General features: G+C 37.5%; 1 protein-coding gene across 1 annotated transcript; it reads right to left on the bottom strand.

Annotated features, from left to right (window-relative positions):
* Nucleotides 1-560: 560 nt before the first annotated feature.
* On the bottom strand, nt 561-24,726 carry LOC117288593 (synaptic vesicle glycoprotein 2B-like). The gene is made up of 14 exons (XM_033769508.1): nt 24,471-24,726; nt 23,487-23,612; nt 21,007-21,136; nt 11,168-11,212; nt 8,559-8,720; nt 7,969-8,131; nt 7,460-7,608; nt 6,186-6,316; nt 5,256-5,336; nt 4,461-4,657; nt 3,141-3,266; nt 2,565-2,662; nt 1,742-1,901; nt 561-1,081 (listed from the first exon to the last, which is right to left on the bottom strand). Exons 2-14 carry the CDS (start codon nt 23,517-23,519, stop codon nt 898-900), a joined length of 1,659 nt encoding a protein of 552 aa, XP_033625399.1. The 5' UTR covers nt 23,520-23,612; nt 24,471-24,726; the 3' UTR covers nt 561-897.
* Between the last annotated feature and the right edge of the window lie 218 nt (nt 24,727-24,944).

The raw sequence follows: 24,944 nt of genomic DNA, 5'->3' as shown, positions 1-24,944 counted from the left end.
AAAGAATTATCAATAGTTACATGTAATGTATATACAGTATTTTAAAAATATTTGGTCACCTCTGATTGCATGAAAATAAAAGAATTCTTTCAAATTCCATTCTGCAAATGATGTTAATACCAAACTTGACTGCAGGGACCAATTTTGTGGGCTCTGCCTACTGTAAGCATAGAATCGGTGTTTGCGATAGCAGGGGTATCTGCGCTTACGTCAAGCGCGTTTTCATGTGTTGGCAGGGAATTTTTGCTTGTGTGCGTGCATACACCACGTTACTAGGACTTCTTCACTTACACAGCAAGTGCAGAAATTCAGCACTTGCACTTAAAGACAACGGACGCTATTGGTAATTGTTAAAGACCAGTCTTTTCACTTGCTGTATCTCAACATATGCATAAAATAACAAACCTGTGAAAATTTGAGCTAAATTGGTCGTTGAAGTTGCGAGATAATAATAAAAGAACAAACATCCTTGTCACACGAAGTTGTGTGCTTTTAGATGCTTGATTTCTCAAATTCTAAATCTGAGGTCTCAAAATCAAATTCGTGGAAAATTACTTATTTCTCGAAAACCAAGTTAGGTTTTATGTTGACAATTATTTTGAGTAATTACCAATAGTGTCCACTGCCTTTAAGCGGAGAACAGTGATCGTAATCGCAGAATTTAGAGGTAAGCAGAGCCATGAAATTGGGGCCAGGTGGGTAAATTTCTTCTTGGTCAACGAACTTTGGAAGGTGTAGATTAGCGTGCTTTTTCTCCGGAGGACACTCAAAGCATTCTAATCCACTTGTTTAACCATCCTCTCTTTTCAAAACCCCCCATAACCAATAAAAGAAATTTAATGTACATGGTGTTACCAAAAACCTTACTTGATAAAAAAAAAAAGCTTTCTTTCGCTGTTACTGTAAAGAAATCTTCTTGGTCCTTGGAAGAGTTAAAGACAGGAGACCTCCAAATACCAGTAGAGCAGCAACCAGAAGGATATTGACAGCGCAATGCGTCTGGATAAGAATCCCAAATATAACGTTTCCTACGATCGATGCCAATCGATTGATCACACCTTGCACACCAAAAGCTGTAGATCTGGGAAAGGAAAAAAGTAACAAAAGTGTTTTGAGAAAAGTTTGATTTTTATTATTTGAAATGGTTTATTAAAAACAAAAATCATTCTCGCAGCCAATAGGCTGAATTACATGATTTGAACAAGTTTAAAAACTGTAAAATACATTAACGAATATTTATATCAGAAAAATTTAATTGAGGGCCCCAAACAAAAACAAAAACAATTTTTTTTTATGTAGAGGCCTAAGGGTTTATTAAGAAAAAAAAAGAAAAACAATTATTCTTGATCACAACAACAAAGAACCAGATGCCTATCCAGTCTATTAGAGGGTTTTAAACTTTTAAAGACCATAGCGGCCGATAGCTACTTGTACCGAAATGGCCATAGCGGCTGCAAACAGCCACAAGATTGTACCTTTAGGCTCAAACAAGAGCATCAGCAAGAGGTTAAATAAAAGATAATGTACCAAAAATGGCATTTCCAATGTTTACAGTGTAAAAAGAATCTACAACTCCAAAACAAATCCATATAAATTGTTTGAGTTTCTTAATAAGTTTTCTGACATTCCTCTGAAAATAAAGGAGTTAAGAAATCAACAAGATTAGCAACGTCTGTGCGTACAATGATGATATACAGAAATGAACGGTCTCTTAAGGGTCATTACACTTCTCTGTACATACCTCATATGTGTTGGGTAGACCTCTACAGCAATTACATTTAAGACGTTCCAAGCTATAACGGAAACACCCCCGAAGCAACAGAAGACAATGATGATATGTGTACGTGTACTGACAAACCATATAAAGAAGACTATAACGCCTGATACAAGAAGACTTGCAGCTGTGTGTAAGAAATCAAACATAAGTATTGTTGGAAGGTTTGCAATTGACTCTGCTCGACTTCAGCATTCTCCTGAAGATGACTGAAGACGAGCATACTGTTTGAAACGTCGAGACCAAAACGGCTCTTTTCAGAGCCAACACTCACACAAAAGATATTTACACATGGTTGTATTTGCAAGTTTACTAGTCAATTACAGGATGTTCCTTTGGATTCAATTATTGACACAACAGACTCTTTTAATGAAATATGATAATTGCAAGTCACGCGTGAGCACTAATACTGGCAACATGAAGGAATAACCTGCATTAATGGCAGCAACATGAAGACGTGGTTGTGCCTCTGCTAACTTAATGCACATATCTATGGCATTTACCAACTAATAGGGTCTGTAAGAATGAGTTCCATAACCTTTTGTCCCTGTTTGTATACATAAAATGAAGTGTGGCAAGGTAGGAGCTAGCCTGTGCATACTACGTCCGATTGACTGCAAAAAATTGAGGGCGCTCCAAAGTTGTTCCAGGAAATTAAAAATGCACCATGAGCCAGTTAGGAATTTTTGGCAGACATGTAAATCATCCGACGTGAGGCGGTTAAGCAAGATACCGATCGACAAAACACTCTAAAAAACCTTCTCTTTTAGGAGAGAAAGAAAGAACTTACACATGAGGAATTTCCGACCGATGATGTCTATGAGGAAGATTGTGACCAAGTTCCCTGGAAGGTTGGAAACGCTGGTGTAGAAAGAATCCCAGTAAATCCTACAAACAAGGAAATGATGCTGTTCAATTAAAAGGGAGGTACACGTTCGGTAGTTACTCAAAACAAATATTAACTTAAAAACTGACTTGGTAACAAGCATTGGAAAGCTGTTGATAATATAAAACATTGTGGGAAATGGCTCCCTCAAGGTAACGTAGTTTTTGAAAAAGAGGTAATTTCTCACTAAAACATCAAAAGACTTCTAGCTAGAAGTATTTTATTCCTATCTGAAAGCACACAAATTCGTTCAACAAGGGTGATTTTTTCTTTCATCATTTTCTCGCAACTTCGATGACCAATTGAGCTCAAATTTTCACAGGTTTGTTATTTCCCTTTAAGAATTATATCAGTGGTGAAATAACAGATGTTAAATTTGCATTTGGGATAACGAATATTCTTTTAGGTTTTGCCCATTATACACGGATGTACCTTAGCACTGTAAACACAGTATTTTCCCAAGTTCTGTGAAAAACTTACGTATCATCAGGAGGTTGTGGAGCTAGGGTTGTATTGCCCATGTCTGGCGTTACTGCACACACAGATCCATTGGTCATCTCTGCCTGCTTGAATAACTCTGGCATCCACATCCATAAACCGTAATACCTAAAAAGAAAACAACAATAATAATAAAAATATTATCAAGTTCTTATATGGCGCAATCTAAAAAAAATGTATCATTGCGCTTTTAAGTGCCCTAATCATTTGGCCGATAACATTCCTTTAATCTTTCTCAGCTCCCTTTGGAGCATACAATCCCAGGCAACCATAGTGCTCCAGTGGACTTTTTTTTATAAACAGTATCAACCTCTACCCTAGCAGTTACCCATTTCTACAATTAGGTGAAGAGAAGCAATTGTAGTAAAGTATCTTACTCAAGGATACAAGTGGCACGGTCCCGACCAAACACACGCTCCGATGACTTAACCACCAGAACTTGAATTCGATGCTCTTAACCACTTGGCCATAATAACACCCAACAAAATAAACCAGGACAGACGTAAGATTGTCGTACAACTTCAAAATCGTGAAAATGGCAATTGGAGACTTTGGAACGTCGCTAGGTGGCAGCAGATTTACCTGGGAATTCCATTGTGCATGTAGTTTGGAGTGTGATATCAAATATTTAGGCTAGCTCAAAAGTAGCCTGAACATCTGATGTCACACTTCGAGGCTCATGAATAATAATAATATTAATAATAATAACCCGCTTTTATATATAGTGCTTTTCACACCCGGAGGGCGTCCCAAAGCGCTTCACATTATTACCCCTGGTCACTGGGCCTTAATTCACTCCTTAAACCATCTCAGCCTGTGCAACATTAATATGCGCTAAATCAATCACAAGAACCATCTCTGCCCTCACAGGTACCCATTTGAGAAGCAATTATAGTTAAGCGTCTTGCTCAGGGACACAAGTGTCACGACCGGGATTCGAACCCACACTCTGCTGAACGGAAGCATCAGAGCTTGAGTTCGGTGCTCTTATCCGCTCGACCACGACACCCTGATAACGCCAGAGACCGGCCTCCACCCGGCGTGTACATGCACCTTTGACCTACATTCATTTCACATAGAGATACGCAGTCAAATTATATGGCGGACGTAGGAGTGTATTGTTTGGGCATCTATGGAAAGCTTGTGTCACTGTGCACGTTTATCCAATGATTGTATCCACTGGACTCACTGGATCCGAGTAGCGGATACCTGTCTTTATCCTTGCAGATAAAGACTGAGCCCAATCTAGTTTAAAAGGTACTTTTCAACCCTTGAGGCCCTGCTACATTATAAAATACCCACCCAAATGACAGCGTCCAGATAATGAGCAGTAACGTAACCGTCATGAACGTAAGGGGTTTCTTGAAGAGCTGCATTGTCATATGAATGGACGTCTGCGTGTTGTCCAACACTTCTTGCATTCTATCTTTGCAAGTACGCCGTCCGCCGTGATTGACGTTCAACTGCCTCACATTTTCGGATGGAATCAGCGTCTTCAGCTGAGAAAAGTAAACATGTGAAAATATGAGTAGATCTCATTCGAAGAAAATTCTAAAAACAAAAGTGCTATATTAATTCTTTGCAGGCCTGTATGCTTCGTTTTTGAAAGGGCGAGGGCAACAAACAACCTATGTATGAGGAAATTGTAAATTTCTACTGGAGCTTTTCAAGGGCACCAAGGCAAAGACCAGGGGGCAACGGAGGCAATAACCTTTGTTGCCTCCAGGAAGTTTGATTGATAGGCTTTCGAGTCACAGTGGTTAGGTTCACTTTTAATCACTTTTAGGTACACTTTTAATCAAGCCCATCACTTTTATTAATCATGGCCATCCTAGAATGGGCTTGTCAAGTCTGTTTTTATAATTGTTTTGGTGATTTGCCAGTGTTCTGTTTCAATTCCATCATTGGTTTACAATTGTTCTAGATGTCATTATGTTTTATTAAGTTTACATTCATTGTTTCTTATACTCTTATATTTTTTGCGGTAATAATCTTGCACTGTTGGTTGAAATCTTGGCCGAATGAATAATAACAATAATAATAATAAGTATCAGGCCTGGTTAAGACTTGACTCAGAGGGTTTAAAGCCTAACTCACCCGATAATTTGATTTGTCGTCCCCAGTATTCGAGGAGTAGATTCTCTGCATAACTTTTAAGGCTTTATTACTTTGTCCATTCTGAAAACAGTGAATAAAAAATTGACGTCAAGAAAATATACTTTTATCCTTTTTTTAAATAACATTTCCTGAACAATTCAGTGGAAGCTTGGATTTAAAAAGCTATTTGTTCTCACAGAGTGAATAAGACTTTTAATAATCTACCATGCCTTCAACCTTAAGGGGAGGTACACGTTTGGTCATTACTCAAAACAAGTATTAGCTTAAAAGCTGACTTGGTAACGAGCGTTGAAGAGCTGTTGGTGGTACAAATCATTGTGAGAAACGGCTCCCTCTGAAGTAGCATAGATTTTAAAATAGAGGTAATTTCTCACTAAAATAATAAAAGACTTCTAGCTAGAAGTCTATAACTCCTATCTGAAAGCACAAAAATTCGTCCAACAAGGGTGTTTTTTCTTTCATCATTTTCTCCAAACTCCGATGACCATTTGAGCTCAAATTTTCACAGGTTTGTTATTTATGCATATGTTGAGATACACCGCGTGAGAACACTGGTCTTTGACAATTACCAACAGTGTACCTTCCCTTTAAGGGTGTGGGGTGGATTTCACACAAACCACCTTGTTTGTTTGGTAGATACATGCGCTATATAAGACTTCAATATGAACACTAGTCTTATCTCGAGTAAGGTAGAGTTCCTCGTCCTTACTTAGGACTAGCCTTAAGTTTTCAATATCTCCTAGGGTTAGTTCTAACACTTTGTGAAATGGACCCCACATAATTTAATTTGGTACGTCCCAATTTTTAAGAGGTTTTAAACTGGAAAATTCAGAAAGTCACAGTAAAACAGGCTACTTGGCTAAAGCATTTTTGTTTAATCACTGACACTATGAAATGGTCTATTTTTACCTCTAGTAAAAACTTTGGGCTCTCCGGCATATATATCATTAAAATAATGGAAGTCAAGGCTGGGATCGTGCAGACGGCTAGAAACACACGCCAGCTGTTAAAGCTGAACCCCGGAGTACTAAAATGAATATCTAGAGGGAAAACAAATCATAAAATATAAAAATGATTTTGTTAAAGCCATTATACACTTTCAGAACAGAAAAAAGAAAAAAAAATCACAGATTTACAAATAACTTACAGGGTTTACAGAAGGTAAGCGTGAAAGACTTCTCTTGAAATATTATTCCATGAAATGTTTTACTTTTTGAGAAAACAGCAAAACAATTACGGATTTATTTAAAACACATGTCATGACACGGCAAAACGTGCGGAAACAAGGTTGGGTTTTCCCGTTATTTTCTCCCGACTCTGATGACCGATTGAGCCTAAATTTTCACAGGTTTGTTATTTTACATATAAGTTGTGATACACGAAGTGTGGGCCTTTGGTCAATACTGTTTACCGAAAGTGTCCAATGGCTTTAAAAGCCTTGTGTTGTGTTATGGGACTACTTTATCCTGCTCATGTGGATTATACACCACTGTGTTATATTCAGGCTTCTTATAAAGTGGCATTGAAGAATAAAGACCTTGGTAAGGAGCTAGAAGAGAGCCATCGGATAACACCCAAAGTCTTTTTAGCCCTTTTGCCTGGCACATGTTGCACCACAATTCTATTCAACTCAACATTTATTTCCATATTGAAAAAATGTATACACTGAGTTTAGAGAAGGTCAAGTTGACTGAAGATGGATTAAGAACTATAAAACTAGAACAATAATAATTGACCCCTTGCGCGCGCGTCACCTGTGGCCACTGATGCCACGCTCACCGCGTTGGTGGTCAATATGTTTACTTGTTAACGCTGCGTCCGCCTAAAATGCGCACTTCTTTGAAAAACACACGTTGACATTGACCACCAAAATGGTGCATCCAAGATTATTCTGATGATGACGTCAGGTGAATTGGGTCAATATGAGACACTATGAAACATAGGTTAGTATGGACCAATTTGTATGCTGAAACAATTTTTTCTTGTTTGACCTTACTCAGCTGCGCTATCAGCAACGATGCCTGGATTGGCGCCTGATAAACTTGATGATAGATCAGTAGATCAATAGATTGACTGATTTATTGATTGATTGATTGAATTTTTCTTGTAATTTACTGCACATCAACCTCATAAAAGATTGTTTGGTTTTCAAACAAATATTTTACATTTTTTATTCTTCATACCTGAAGGAATAATGACAAGAGCCAAAAATGCTGCCAAGATGTTTCCTGCCATCCAAAACGTTGATAAAATAGAGATCATCATACCGCGTCTGTTCTTTGGCTGAAACTCCCCAAAATAGGAGAAAATTATCGGTATGGCGCCACCAACACTGTTATACGCAACAACAAAGAAGAAAAAAGGGGTTAGAGTTTAAGTAAGATCCGTTGTTTGCCAATTTGACCTAAAAAAAAATTATTTAAATTTTGAACTTTTAAACAGATGCAGGAAAACAGAAATACCCTTTTCAAAATCAAAATGTCTTCTCTCTCCCAAAGATGAAATTCTAGACCTGATGTTACATTCTGGCCAAACAAAGAATAAGAACAGATCATAAAAGTATTGCATGTGTTCGAATATTTTTGGAAATCTTCTGTTCCCTCAAGTGTGACTTCAAATTTTTTGGGCCCTCTCAGAAGATCCAGCAAAATTGGAGTAAATGAAAGAAATATTTCGGGGGATGTGTATTTACCCGACACCGCTACAGAATCGCATTAGTAAGAAAAGCCAGTAGACCTGAGCAATGCTAGACATCAGCCCAAAGAAAGCGTTGGTGAACAAGGAGAAGATGAGTGTTCTACGGCGGCCGTTGATGTCGGCCAAAGCTCCCCACACGTAGCCACCGATTAGCATTCCTGCCAGAATGAACAATCAAAAAGAAAATCAATTAATAATGACAGGGATGTGATAGGCTGTTGAATAAAAAACCTATGAGCGCAAAGCGTGAAAGCTTGCGAGCAAAAAGCGTGAAAGCTTGCGAGCACGAAAGCTTGCGGGTGCGAAGCCTGCTTACATCTGTTTATATTTCGTTTTGAAAGCCCTAATCTGCAATCTGGGGTGTTCCATATAGTTTTATCTGTAATTTCTTATGAATTTGATCCACGTTTTCTGTTTGGAGACGGAGACTAGAAGAATGAAGGGCGAAAGAGAATGGTATTGTTTCAAAAGATTTCCAATGGCCACTGGACAATTTGAGGAAGGAAAACTCATTTGACAAACCCAGCTGTAGGACCTACGACCACAGTTCATATTAGCAAAAGAGAAACTAAAACAGTTACTCACCAACAAATATGATAGCACTCAGCACTCCCTTCATGTAACTCGTGAGTTGGAGATCCGTCTCAGCCGCTGGAAGAATGAACGAGATGCTGAGTATCTCCAGTGCATCGCTGACATTGGCCCAACCGCACACCAAGACAAGAATCACATGGAATTTACCAAAACCTGAAACACGGACAAATGGGAGAAAACGCAAGAGAAGTTTAAGATTTCATGCTAACTTATAACCATTCTTCTGTAGACGAGCAGAGTATACTGTCAAGACCAAACCTGCTCTTTTCAGAGCCACCACTCCTTCAGAAGAGTTTTTACCCATGGTTGTGCAAGACGAGCAGAGTATACTGTTCGAAGCGTCGAGACCTAACCGGCTCTTTTCAGAGCCACCACTCCTTCAAAGGAGTTTTTACTTGTACCCGCAAGTTTATATTTATAGTTGCTCTTAACTTACAACTAGCAAACTTGAGGGTACAACCGTGTGTAAATCTCTTTTGGGAGGAGTGTTGGCTCAAAAAAGAGTGTGGTGTCTTATAACTAATAAGCTTGCAGATACAAGAATCAAATCCTTCACGCAGAAATTGAGAGAAAGTCAATAGAAGTAAACGATTTCATGCTAATAAGTCTATAACTAACTAGCAAACTTGCGTGAACAACTAAAACTAGCAAACTTGCAGGTACAGCCACGTGCAAATCACTTTGGGGAGGAGTGTTGGCTCTGAAAAGAGTGGGGTCTTAAATATGTTAAATATTTTTTAAATGATACAAAAATAATAATAAGACCTGTAATGCGCACATATCCAAGGCGCAGTAAAAAAGTTAATAAAATAAAAATAAAATAAAAAAGATACTGATGAGATATCGCCTTGCATCACAAAGCTACACAGCCACTTCAAGGTAAGGGCAACCAAGGGGCACGTTTCCACCAACTGACTCCTGGTGCTAAAACTGGGTGACCCCTTCACAGTTTGTGAGGATGTCATCTACTAGGAGCCTGGCTGGTAGAGCAGATTGCACTACTTTCCCAATTATTTTACGAAGTAATTATGGTTAATTGCCTTGATCAAGGGGACAAATGTCATGACCAGGGTTCAAACCCGCACTCTGCCGCTGAAAACACCAGGGCTTGGGTCAGGTAAGACCACCTGCCCTTGGATGTTATTTCATAAACAATTACAGAAAGCAGTTCACATTTTGTGACCAAAAAATGCACAGATCTGATCAGATCAAAATGTCCCGTGACAGCTTTGCAACCCGTCAGGCACATGTAGGCATACTGGTACTTGGCAGCTTGTCAAGGTCTATTGCACAGTAAACAACCTATAAAATAACAAGGTCAAAGTTGCATTGCAATGGGAGCAGTAAATGTACTTCAGTGGGATTCCACCATTTGTCCCTTTAAGGTCAAGTAGCCCCACAATTCTCGCCAAGAAATAACTTCAACAAATCTGTTTAAAAAATATTAAAGAGCAAACTTTTAAATGAAAGAAAACGAGTGAGATTTTGAATCATATTTATCAACCAACTGTTTTTTAAATCATTGATATACATGTAACCTTGACAGGTGTTTTGAAGGCTTGTGTTAAACTGATTTCATTATGTGAGTTACCGAAAACAACTTTTCTGTTTGACTGCACCGTATCAGACATGATAGTGCACAATAGCCCCCTAATCACTATGGATTCATTTGGCAAAGCTAAAAAAACATATAAAATTGAAAACCAGTGTGGATAAGGTTGAATTGGAAAGGAAATCTATTAAATTGTCTATTGTTCAGCTGCAGTAACCCAGACTTTATATTGCCCGAATAGACATAGTAAAAAAGCGACTTCAACTTCAGGGAGTGGAGTTGAAGTTAAAAACCCCAGGTCAAATACATACATCTAGGTGTAATTAAAGAAGTTTATAGCCTAAAGTTGTTATTCTTGTATTTTTGAAATGGAAAATTAAAACACCATGCGACAACAACTTGTTAGTCCTAAAGGCAATTCGTCTCTTCAATGATTTATATTTATTCTGAGTTCTCAGTTTCATGTGTGAATATTTAACGTTGAAAATCTTGATATTAGTTCCTTTTTTTTATATGTCAGTTTGTTTAATGGTCTAAATTGCTGTGTTTTGGCGTGTAATTGAACCAATGGCAGTTATAATTTCCCCAGTGTAGGACTATAAATGTTGTACTATGTATAGAAAGCGGCTTGTCTTATTTTGGGGGCATTAATACATGTATTTGGTCAATAAGTAAATCAAGTACAAGGGCCGGCCTCCATAGACTACTCAGGCCTTATTAATAAAACAAATTCTTATTTTTCCAAGCGCAAACAAAAAAAACGCGGATAAAGGACTCAAGTAGGAAGAGTATCCTGCCTGTATCTTACATGTATAGCTCAGGTGCAGCTCCAGCTGTAGTCTGTACTCACACATCCAGATATGAATCTTTTTCCCTTTAATCTGCACTTAATATCTGCTTTAGCTCTGATTTTCTACGATAAATGTCTGAATTTGCTTGCAATTTAATACAGAAAAAGAGCTTAGAACTTAGTCTGGAGAAGAAACAAATTTACAGGTAAATACGTTGTGTAACTGGGGTGGGAAAAAAAGAGCCATTTGAAACCAACCTGCCTTCTCCAGGGCTTCGTCATAGTTGCCTAGCTTTACCTCATCTGTTGAATCGAAAGAATGAAAACAGTTAGAGGAAATACAACAAGTGAATTCAAAGTCACGGTGGAATGGAGATGTGACAATAACAAACTTCATTTCAATGCTAATTGGATTGTAAACATAGACTTGTGACTCTCCAGGAGGCTGAACAAATACTTCAAACTTCCTGCCTAGAAACTCAAAACAGGAATTATTTGCTAGTCCAATGTCAAACAGACCATGTGCCTGTGACATCACATGGTTAACAAGGTGCTGTGACGCAAAATCCAAATAATGAACACCGGGGTTAGCCTCTTCTCTTTACACTTTCATGTAGTAAACTTGGCTCTTCTACAAGCATTAAAGGCAGTGGACGCTATTGGTAATTACTCAAAATAATTATTGGCATAAAACCTTTCTTCGTGACGAGTAATTGGGAGAGGTTGATGGTATAAAACTTTGTGGGAAACAGCTCCCTCTGAAGTGACGTAGTTTTTGAGAAAGAAGTAATTTTCCACGAATTTGATGTCGAGACCTCAGGTTTAGAACTTGAGGTCTCGAAATCAACCATATAAACGCACACAACTTCGTGTGACAATGGTTATTTTTCTTTCATTATTATCTCGCAACTTCGATGACCGATTGAGCTCAAATTTTCACAGGTTTGTTATTTTATGCATATGATCAGATACAGTGCTGAATCTTTGACAATTACCAATAGTGTCGGACTGTCCACGGTCTTTAACAAAACACACCGGCCTATGGCTTTTTATCCCACCCAAAGGACGCAGCAAGAACGGTTGCTTAAAAGACACTGGACACTAGTGATAATTGTCAAAGACTAGCCTTCACATTTGGTGTACATGTATCTCAACATATATGCATAAAAAATAACAAACCTGTACAAATTTAAGCTCTATCGGTCGTCGAAGTTGCGAGATAATAATAAAAGAAAAAAACAACTTGTCACACAAAGTTGTGTGCTCTCAGATGCTTGATTTCGAGACCACAAATTCTAAATCTGACGTCTCGAAATGCAAATTTGTGGAAAATTACTTCTTTCTCGAAAGCTGCGTCACTTCAGAGGGATTCTCACAATGTTTTATACCATCAACCTCTCCCCATTACTCGTAATCAATAAAGGTTTTACGATAATAATTATTTTGAGTAATTACCAATAGTGTCCACTGCCTTTAACTATTAAGGACACAGGTGTCACGACCAGGACTTGAAACCAACACTCTGCTGATGAGAGACACCAGAGCTTGAGTTCTTTGCTTTTTTATCAGCGACCTTTCAGATTGACACCTGGTACTGGTGACTGGTATGAACTTTAATATCAGTGAGCTTTCAGATTCAGGATTCATCTGATACTAAATCTTGATATCAGTGAACTTCCTGAAACTGAAACTAGATTATTTGTAATAATATTTACCAACTCTGCAAAGTAGGAGTATGCACATTGGTGTTATCGCAAACTGAATCGATGACACCTCACCATGCAATTCCCTCAAAACCCAATTACCAACCCTATGCTGGTTTTTAATTTTAAAGGCAGTGGACACTATTGGTAATTACTCAAAATAATTATAAGCAGAAAACCTGACTTTGTAACGAGTTCGTTTCGCCGTGTCATGAACATGTATTTAAAATAAATCCGTTATTCTCGATATCGAGAATTGATAATTGTTTAAATGTTTTCTCAAAATAAAAAACATTTCATGGAATAATATTACACGGGGGAAGTCTTTCACCATTACCTTCTGTAAACCCTGTAAGTTATTTGTAAATCTGTGAACTTTAAATGTTTGTTCTGTTCAGGAAAGTGTCCAATGGCTTTAAAAACACAAAACCAATTCCCTGTGACAATCTAGAGTGTTTTTTTTTAAAGAATAACCAAGGGAATCCGGAGGTATTTATTATTCAATTAAAAAAAAAATAAAACACAAGACCGCTGGCCTTGTCTGGTCAGAGTTTACTGGCCTGGCCGCTTAATTCACTGGCCTAGGGATTACGGTCGTGTTAATTTCAAGCTCTGATGATCATAATGACGCTGACAGTTCCCCTTTAACAATTTCTCTCTAGTGGAAATGCTATTTGGAACACCAGACGTAGACAACCAGGAAATATATTTTCCAACTGGTGCTGCAGGCTTGTTCACTATTAAAAAGCAACCGTAATATAAAGTATTGGCTAGTGGAAAAGCCATGCCCGATACTCAACAATGAAGATTGCCTCCATCCTGCCTTGGTGCCCTTGAAATGCTCTATAGACATTTACAATTTCCTCATAGGGTGTCCTTTACCAAGGAGAAAATGCCTCTGCCCTTGCCCATTAAAAAAAACCGAAGAAACAGGCCTCAAACAGCTGATAGCCAATAACAGATAGTAAAATGATAAGCTGCAATAAATCAATAAATTGAAGGCCACAACCCTTGTATAGATAAGCTGTGTACCTGAACTAAACAAATACTGTGTATAAAATATGAGGGAATTTCTTGTTAAAATCAATACTTAGAGTTCTCATTCATGGATCACAGTGCTATACTGATAACTCTATACATAAGTTTATCTTACATTACATAAAACATGTCCCGTGTTAGGAGAGGGTTTTTTGTGTAGAAGACAGACATAGTAGATGACTCTATAAATCGTTCACAGAGATCAAATTTGGATGAAAAATCTGAATTTGAATAGCTCAGCTGGACCAAAATTCTTTTTACATGACCAGTTAATCCAAATAAAAAAATTCTTTACCCCAGGGCAAAACGTAAACATACTGTACAACACATTAAAAGAAAACCAGATACATGTACACCCCTGGAGAATTTGCAGTCAAGTGGAAACAAAATGAAAAGAAAGATTGATAGTAGTGTATTAACAATTTCCTACTCCGCATCAGATATCAGTTGCAAATGTAGGCGCGATGAAATGTAGTCATTGGGGAAAACGTAGGAATATTTCTTTGAGTATTTAAAGACTGACCTAATGTACATGTACATTAATATATAAATGTACACAAACATAATACATTTAATTGCAGGCTATTTAATGAAAATTTTTCCAAGGGCAAAACTTGGATATTCAGCCTTTAAAGACACTGGACACTATTGGTAATTGTCAAAGACCAGTCTTCTCACTTGGTGTATCTCAACATTATGCATAAAATAACAATCCTGTGAAAATTTGAGCTCAATTGGTCGTCGAAGTTGCGAGATAATAATGAAAGAAAAAACACCCTTGTCACACGAAGTTGTGTGCATTTAGATGGTTGATTTCGAGACCTCAAATTCTAAATCTGAGGTCTTGAAATCAAATTCGTGGAAAATTACTTCTTTCTCGAAAACTATGTCATTCAGAGGGAGCTGTTTCTCACAATGTTTTATACTGTCAACCTCTCCCCATTACTTGTCACCAAGTAAGGTTTTATGCTAATAAGTATTTTAGTAATTACCAATAGTTAAGTGTCCACTGCCTTTAACAGTAGGAAGAATATCATGCCTGATAACAAATAATAATGCTGGTACCTGTCGTCTGGCGAAGCACAATTGGTTTCCACTGAGCAGGTATTTGGGCTTTTAAAATTTAAAAGTCGATCTATGAAATCGGGCCCAGTATAATAATAGATAGACTAGTTTGGATGTGCCTTGTTACAGTTTAAAAAAAAAAATGAAAGGGGAAGGCGTTTTCAGCATCTAAATCGATAAGTTTTACATTCAAAGCATCTAGAATAGTTTATTGAAATGGGTTCGTTCAGGATTCTTTCCGCGGGGGCATTGTTTTGTTATTTCTCAAAAACTACAGTAAGCTTTCCACCATCATTATTTTCATTCTAAGCTTTCCACCATCATTATTTTCATTCTAAGCTTTCCACCATCATTATTTTCATTCTAGGCTTTCTACCATCATTATTTTCATTCTAAGCTTTCCACCATCATTATTTTCATTCTAAGCTTTCCACCATCATTATTTTCATTCTAGGCTTTCCACCATCATTATTTTCATTCTAAGCTTTCCACCATCATTATTTTCATTCTAGGCTTTCCACCATCATTATTTTCATTCTAAGCTTTCCACCATCATTATTTTCATTCTAAGCTTTCCACCATCATTATTTTCATTCTAGGCTTTCCACCATCATTATTTTCATTCTAAGCTTTCCACCATCATTATTTTCATTCTAAGCTTTCCACCATCATTATTTTCATTCTAAGCTTTCCACCATCATTATTTTCATTCTAAGCTTTCCACCATCATTATTTTCATTCTAGGCTTTCCACCATCATTATTTTCATTCTTAGCTTTCCACCATCATTATTTTCATTCTTAGCTTTCCACCATCATTATTTTCATTCTAAGCTTTCCACCATCATTATTTTCATTCTAGGCTTTCCACCATCATTATTTTCATTCTAGGCTTTCCACCATCATTATTTTCATTCTAAGCTTTCCACCATCATTATTTTCATTCTAGGCTTTCCACCATCATTATTTTCATTCTAGGCTTTCCACCATCATTATTTTCATTCTAAGCTTTCCACCATCATTATTTTCATTCTAGGCTTTCCACCATCATTATTTTCATTCTAAGCTTTCCACCATCATTATTTTCATTCTAAGCTTTCCACCATCATTATTTTCATTCTTAGCTTTCCACCATCATTATTTTCATTCTTAGCTTTCCACCATCATTATTTTCATTCTTAGCTTTCCACCATCATTATTTTCATTCTAAGCTTTCCACCATCATTATTTTCATTCTAGGCTTTCCACCATCATTATTTTCATTCTAGGCTTTCCACCATCATTATTTTCATTCTAAGCTTTCCACCATCATTATTTTCATTCTAGGCTTTCCACCATCATTATTTTCATTCTAGGCTTTCCACCATCATTATTTTCATTCTAAGCTTTCCACCATCATTATTTTCACTCTTAGCTTTCCACCATCATTATTTTCATTCTAGGCTTTCCACCATCATTATTTTCATTCTAGGCTTTCCACCATCATTATTTTCATTCTAGGCTTTCCACCATCATTATTTTCATTCTAGGCTTTCCACCATCATTATTTTTATTCTAGGCTTTCCACCATCATTATTTTCATTCTAGGCTTTCCACCATCATTATTTTCATTCTAGGCTTTCCACCATCATTATTTTCAAACTGTGTGAGTTTGATGTAAGTCTGTGGACATTGTGTTTTGAGTCATACAAAAAGTAACCAAGTACGAACATTGATTCATAAATGGCAGTACTGAGACATTACTGTCCAGCAGTGTCCAGCATACCACTATTAAAAAAAGATGTAAACAATTATGAGCAATTTTTTAATATTATTATTTAAAAAACAAAATCGGACAACTTTTTTATCAGAAATCTGATAAGAAAAATTGTCAGATGTTGTATTTTAAAGACAGTGTACACTATTGATAATTGTCAAAGACTAGTCTGTACAGTTGGTGTATCTCAACATGCACAAAATAACAAACCTGTGAAAACTTGAGCTCAATCGGTTGTCGAAGTTGCGAGATGGTAGGTCTAATGAAAGAAAAAACACCCTTGTCTCACAAAGTTGTGTGCTTTCTGATGCTTGATTTTGAGACCTCAAATTCTAAACTTGAGGTCTCGAAACCAAATTCGTGGAAAATTACTTCTTTCTCGAAAACTACGTCACTTCAGAGGGAGCTGTTTCACACATTGTTTTATACCATTAACATCTCCCCTTTATTCGTAATCAAGAAAGGTTTTATGATGATAATTATTTTGAGTAGCTACCAATAGTGTCCGCTGCGTTTAAATAATAATAAAAATTAAAAAAATAATTGTAAATTTGTTCTATTTTTTTAAATGGGGTATGCTGTACTTTTGTCATTAACGACGTTGATTGAAATTTAAAAGTAATGGTAGATGCATTCCAAGGAAATTTCTAGCAGCGACCAATTGTCAATTCAATGGTTGACAATAGTCAACTATAGTCCCTCGCTCGAACTTACTCTTTATGTAGAGGGATGCAATATAAAACTGGAAATAGTATTTGCATGATTCCCTTTTCAATCATGAGATTGCCAAAAGCAATCTCAAAAGTTCTGTTAAAGGCAGTGGACACTACTGGTAAATACTCAAAATAATTATTAGCATAGAGCCTTTCTTGGTAACGAGTAATGGGGAGAGGTTGATAGTATAAAACATTGTGAGAAACGGCTCCCTCTGAAGTGATGTAGTTTTCGACGATTTTGATTCATCAGATTTAGAGTTTGAGGTCTCGAAATCAAGCATCTGAAAGCACACAACTTCGTGTGACATTGGTGTTTTTTTTTCTTTCATTATTATCTCGCAATTCGACGACCGATTGAGGTCAAATTTTCACAGGTTTGGTGATGTATGCATATGTTGAGATACATACAACAACTGTGAAGGCTAGTCTTTGAAAATTACCAATAGTGTTCAGGTTGTCTTTAGTGTGTGCTGAAACGAAGCACATCATAGTCAGTATGGTTACATGTATACACAATGAGGGGTTGGGATACAAGCGTCATAGATGTTAGACTCAAGGTATTTTGGCTGGAAATGTTTGTCATTGATCGTGGTGTAAGCATAATCTTGATGTGCTTAGCGACTTTTTGTTTGTTTTTAAAGCAGCTACTATATAGGCAATTTGGTTAGGTAATCTATGTAAACACACTACCAATGACTTGCATAATTCAGACAGTTGGTTGACCCTTGATCTCTACCCTTATTTGTTTTTAAATGGAAGGGTGCCATGAATGTAAACTTCCATGGTAATAAGAGCCATACAATTTCTGAAGCTATTCTTTTAAAGAAGAAAATACCTTTAAAAAATAAGGATTGGGGCACCAGTTGAACATTCTGACAATTTGGCTGGTAATCTATTTTCTGCTAAGCATGTTTTTTGTGCTGTGCTACTAAAGGAACACGTTGCCTTGGATCGGTCGAGTTGGTCTTTGAAAAGCGTTCGTAACCGTTTGTTATCAAATGCATATGGGTAGAAAGATGCTGTAAAAGTAGAATACAATGATCCACACAATCATGCCTCGAAATTGCACGGTTTTCCTTTTACCTCGTCGACAAAGACGGTCGGCCATTTATGGGAGTCAAATATTTAACTCCCATTAAATGGCCGACCGCGTTGGTTCGCAAAGTATAAGGAAAACCACGCTATTACGAGGCAAACTTGTGTGGATCATTGTATTCTACAATGAACAATATGTAGTGTAGTTGATTTATAAAACAATCGAAAGGTTTAAATACAAATTCGATAATAACCAAAGTTTACAAACTTTTAAGCTATCAAAACACATCAATGATCAATGATTTATTTTCTGCCCAGTAGTATCAACACAAAATAACATTATTACCCAATAGAGATTAGTACAAAAAAATGCAAATCTACAGTGAATATCAAGAACTGGTTGAAAACAAAACTGATTTGGGTTGTCGACCCTCAGTTTTATCTCTGCCCTTATTTGTTTTAAATGCAAGGGTGCCATCAATGTAAACTTCCATGGTAATATTAATAAGAGCCATACAATTTCTGCTCGAAATCTTTTAAAGAAGAAAATACCGTTAAAAATATTGTTTTGCTTTTAAAAGAGCAAAACAAAACAAAAACAAGGATTTGGGTACCAGTTGAACATTCTGACAATTTGGCTGGTAATTTATTTTCTGCTTAGCATGTTATTTTGCTGTGCTATTAAGCAATAGTTAACTGACACAGGTTGCACAATTGCCACTGCCAGAAAAAAACCTTTCAGCTTCATAATGGTTTTGGGTCATATTATCCTGGGTTCTTTGAAAAACACACCAGATGGATTTTCTACCCCAGCTGGTCTACAGAGCATACAATGTCTGTTTTAAAAAACCAAAAATGTTGTGATTGTTAATTTTACTTTCCCCCAGGCCTCAAAATAGTCAATAATTAATTTGTCCTGTGTTATTAGGAAACACACCAGAGGGATTTTCCATTCCACCTGGATTACAAAGTACAATGATCAATTTAGTTTATGTTTTTGTTTTTACAATAGTTTTAATTTTATTCCCACAGGCGTTAAAATAACCCATGACACCAACAGCACTTGCTGCTGGCGCCTCTACGAGGTTCCTGTACAAAATGCTGACAGAGGTTTCCCTAACTGAATGACTGAAGGAAACTTGCTGTTAAGCTTGGGCGATATCGATTTACTTTATTCATGATATATCACCGACAATATATCGCGATATTCGATATAATCGCGATTAATTAAATTTGACAGCATCGGTCTTCAAACTCCCAGTGAAAGTTGTAGAAGAGACAGTCATAGCACAAGAGGGGTGTTCTTATGACCTATTCTTTTGGTTTCACTCCAAACCTATGGGGTGTAAGATGTCTCAGCTCGGAAATACATCGCGATATTGCGATATTTAATCGATATCACGATTTATCGTGATATATCGCGATATATCGCGATATATCGATATTTCGATTAAAACCAAATCAATCCGATATCTAAATCCTTTCCAAATTGGTATCGCGATATTCGATAATATCGTGATATCGCCCAAGCTTACTTGCTGTACCCCTCTGCAGTGTCACAATTTGTTTTTAATCCAGTTCTTGATATTTACTGTAGATTTGCACTTTTTGTACCGATCTCTTTTGGGTATATAACGTCATTTTGTTTTGATAGACCCCCTACTACTGAGTGAAAATAATTGAAACTTGATCATTGCTGTGTTTTGATCGCTCAAAAGTTTGTAAACTTTGATGGTTATCGAATTTGTAAAACTTTCGATTGTTTTATAAATAAAACTACATATTGTTCATTGTATTCTAACTAGTGTACTCAACTACTGTACAATGTCAAAACATGTTGTTCTTTTCTTAGAATAGCATTATGTTGAAACAAACCATTTTAAAAGTATACTTCACTGTATGCTGGAACATTTTTCTGCTAAGCAAAATCAAGCAGGAAAACAGATACACATGGAACAAATGACATGGTACTTTGGCTGATACCCTTAATCTGGTAAGCATAATTATGCTGTGACTAGTAATAGCTCATTTTTGTGCTTATAATAAAAGCAGCTCTCTGTTAGGTCACTCTGGGTGAGCAAGACTAAGTATGACTTGCAGAAATTGAGCCAATTGTTTGGCACATACTTTGAGCCTCCTTGCTCCATGATGCTTTAAGTTAAATGAACAATACCAGAAGTATTTATATATTACCACCCCAACTCCTCATTCCCAATTTTATTAATTTTAAACAAATAAATTTTGAATTGTTTTATTATGCATGGTTGCCATAAACGCAAAATGTTGTGGTACGCAGAACCATGAAATTTGGACCAGAGTCCGATTTCACAAAGACATATTACAAATGGAAAAGTAGAAACTGCTTAAAAAAAAAAGTTATTTTGCTTAGCCAGAAAAAAGAGCAGGGTATCAGTTGCAACAACATAACAAATTTTGAAAATTTTGGTTTGTAATTTATTTCTGCTTAGCAAGTTTTAGTCTGTGCTTAATAAGTTGTTTTGCTTAGTCTTCATGAAATTGGACCCAGGCCACTATTTCAAACTGTTAAGCAAAAAATACTGCTTGATGACAAATTTTTTTTCTAAGCAAAAATTGAGTGGGGCACCAGCCACAACAATTGCATGCAAACTTAATGAATTTTTGGCTGGTAATCTAATTCTGCTAAGCAATACTATTCTGTGCTTAGAAAGTTCTTGTGCTCACAGGCTTTATCCATTTATGAAATTAGACCAAGGTCACACAAGGTAATGAAACAGTTATTTTTTTTTCATTTTAAAAGTATTTACCTGGTTTGGACGACGATGGGCCGATATCTTCAAGAAGTAGCTTACTTTCTCCATCCATGGCTTTCCCTTTGGAGTCCAGCATGACTAAGCTAAAACTATCCTCAGACTCTTCATCCTCACTGCCCAAGCCCTAAAGAATAAATAATGAGTCCATCAATCAATTGTGTACACCTTCATACAACAAAGTACACCTAACATGTACGTGTACATCCAGTGATTATATGCATTTTTTCCAACTTGTACAAGTCCTTTCTCTATGAATGAAATGTACATCACTGTATTTGTACACACTGTAGGCCTAGCTACGCATGGATGATTGATAGAGGGCCTACCAGTCCACAAACACTGATCTGTTATCTGTGGACTAAGCATTTTGAAGCATGAAGCATGGAGGTTATACCTCCAAAAAGCATGAAGCCATGACCGCTCTATGGTATGACCATGGTATAACAATAGTAAAGTTTTGGCCGACAGCAAACATGCAATTTTGCTAATTGTGAAAAAAAAAAAAAAATTGGGGGAAGTTATCCAACCAGCATATTACTCTAGGCCTATCCTTGTTTTTTTTTCAGTGTATGGCAGTATGGTATTTCATTCGAGCATAGAGCAAGGATTTAAAGGGAAGGTACACGTTTGGTAATTGTCAAAAATCAGTCTTCTCACTTGGTGTATCCCAACATAAGCATAAAATAACAAGCATGTGAATATTTGAGCGCATTATTGGTCATCGAAGTTGCGAGAAAATGATGAGAGAGAAAACACCCTTGTTGGACGAATCTGTGTGCTTTCAGATAGGTATAAAAGACTTCTGGCTAGAAGTCTTTTATTATTTGAGTGAGAAATTACCTCTTTCTCAAAATCTATGCTACTAATTCAGAGGGAGCTGTTTCTCACAATGTTTTATACTATCAACAGCTCTTCAATGCTCGTTACCGAGTCAGTTCTTAAGTTAATATTTGTTTTGAGTAATGACCAAACGTGTACCTTCCCTAAAAGCTTATACACACATCAGTGTCTGGGTAAAACTATGTAGGAACGAAACTAGCCAGGCTGCAGGCTGTGCACTGTTTTGTTAGTCGGCTTCTCACAGAAGAAAAAAGTCCAATATATAGAGTTGCCAAGTAAAACCAAAGTTAGTATGATATTTCCGTTGCAGTCGTTGACACGATTCTTTACTGAACTGAACGTAGCTTTATTAAACCATGGAGGAAGGTACAAGACTGAACTCAATAGCAGCCATTTTGTAAACAACAATAATACTACACAGTAACAACCAATAGAGGGCGCTATATAGAAAAGCTACTTTGCAAGTTACTACAACTCCTCCCCCTTTAGTTAAATGCAACACTTCCCAGCTAAACTATTCGACTCTGGCCAGTGGTCCCAATGGGTATTCAAATTACTGGACTCTGGCCAGTGGTCCCAATGGGTATTCAAATTACTGGACTCTGGCCAGTGGTCCCAATGGGTATTCAAATTACTGGACTCTGGCCAGTGGTCCAATGGGTATTCAAATTACTGGACTCTGGCCCGTTGTCCAGTGGGTATTCAAATTACTGGACTCTGGCCAGTGGTCCAATGGGTATTCAAGCTACTGGACTCTGGCCAGTGGTCCAATGGGTATTCAAATTACTGGACTCTGGCCAGTGGTCCAATGGGTATTCAAATTACTGGACTCTGGCCAGTGGTCCAATGGGTATTCAAGCTACTGGACTCTGGCCAGTGGTCCAATGGGTATTCAAATTACTGGACTCTGGCCAGTGGTCCAATGGGTATTCAAATTACTGGACTCTGGCCAGTGGTCCAGTGGGTATTCAATATACTGGACTCTGGCCAGTGGTCCAATGGGTATTCAAATTACTGGACTCTGGCCAGTTGTCCAGTGGGTATTCAAATTACTGGACTCTGGCCATTGGTCCAGTGGGTATTCAATATACTGGACTCTGGCCAGTGGTCCAATGGGTATTCAAATTACTGGACTCTGGCCAGTGGTCCAGTGGGTATTCAATATACTGGACTCTGGCCAGTTGTCCAGTGGGTATTCAAATTACTGGACTCTGGCCATTGGTCCAGTGGGTATTCAATATACTGGACTCTGGCCAGTTGTCCAGTGGGTATTTAAATTACTGGACTCTGGCCATTGGTCCAGTGGGTATTCAATATACTGGACTCTGGCCAGTTGTCCAGTGGGTATTCAAATTACTGGACTCTGGCCAGTTGTCCAGAGGGTACTCAAGCTACTGGAATCTGGCCTGTGGTCCAGTTGGGTATTAAAATTATTCGACTCTGGCCAGTGGTTTACTGGACTGGCAGGCCATTGGTCCCGTGGGTATTCAATATACTGGACTCTGGCCAGTGGTCCAGTGGGTCTTCAAAATACTGGAATCTTCCTACCAGAGTCGACTACTAGTCTATTGGGTATTCAAGTTTAAAAAACTGAACTCTGGCCAAGTTTTTAAGATTCAATAAACTTTACAAACCTCCATCTCCATGTTGGTCAGTTTGACGCTCATCTAGTTTCTTCTTTCTAAAACAGCAACTATTGTCCCTGGATTAATGTAATCTGGTCTCTTAATTTAGCGAGAATCCATCTTTTGTCAGGCTTCCTGAAACAAAACCCACAACAAAAACAACATTAATATTTTAAAATAGGAGATTAGACAACATTAATTTTCCAGTGAGTTCTGACCAACAACTTGAAACCATTCAGGTTGTGTATGTTGGCACCTGTTCACAGAACCAGTTTATTGTGAATGCATTGTTCCGCTACGTCTATCGGAACGAACCTCATAGTTCTACGAGACACACGTACGTTCATCACATCTTCCCGACAGTTGGAACTGCTAGAACCATTTCTTCCTCCATGATGCTAGGACTATGAATGAGGTTTGTTCCATCGTCTTCGTGGAGACGATCGTGGAACAAACCTTAGTTCTGTTTTTCTGGGAGTACGTTCGTAGTTTAGTTTGTGTTTTAAGGGAAGGGTTACAATTGAATTATCGCAACTAGAACTATATATATTCGACCCTAGACCCAGTTTACGCTTATGAGGCGATGTCCTCCTTTTTTTCTGACATTTGTCATATGATCGAACGATTGATGACGACCAATAATGACAAATTTCAATAGAAAAAAAAGCAGTACAGCACCCCAGTAACTAGGTCCAATACCACCCACACTTTCTTATTCTAATATTTCTATAATCCGTATTTAATTTCAATAATTTAGGCTATCCCTATGTGACTATTTAAAGATTTGCAAATAAAGCGTAAAAAGACTTAAAAAAGAAGGAATACATCATGTTCAATAAAAGTAAAATTTCAGCATTTAAACTAGGGTGAGAAGTCAGACAGTGGAGGAAAGAAAAAGACAGATGAAATCATGATTAGTTACCAACCTACACTGATTGTCATTGAATTAATGTAATTGTATGTTGAGCAGTGAGAGAGGGCAGGCACACTCACTTGTTTATTAGTAAAAAAGCACACAAGATGAGGAGGATGGTCCGTTTGCGTTCTCTAATAAGGTAAGGTGAGTGAACGACGAAGCCGTCACTCTACTTCCAAGCACATAGCAAGGGATGAGGTGTGTCCAGATGGTGCTTATCATGGATGTAGAGCCTATATGCTATCTCATTTTCTCAGTTTAGGTTTTTGAAGGTCGGGAGAGGCCGGCTATGGAGGAGGTTTTGTACAGTCATCACGCAGATGTGGATGTGAGACTTTTCATCAAAGGAGGGCGCCTTTCAAAACAAATCAACAAATAGGAAACTTTCGGGCGCAGTGGCTCGCGCTCAATCAAGTTACAATTTTCGTCAATAACCGTCAATGCCACTCAATCAGTATCACTAAACCAACCATTCACACTCACCTCCTGTATCGATACACCTTGCTCTAAGCATGGCATGGAGAGGTAGGGTATACTCAATGACAACCGAT

Source organism: Asterias rubens, chromosome 3, assembly GCF_902459465.1.
Source record: "Asterias rubens chromosome 3, eAstRub1.3, whole genome shotgun sequence".
NCBI classification, from domain to species: Eukaryota; Metazoa; Echinodermata; class Asteroidea; order Forcipulatida; family Asteriidae; genus Asterias; species Asterias rubens.
The sequence above is the reverse complement of the archived record's forward strand: the minus strand, read 5'-3'. Positions and strand labels throughout refer to the sequence as shown.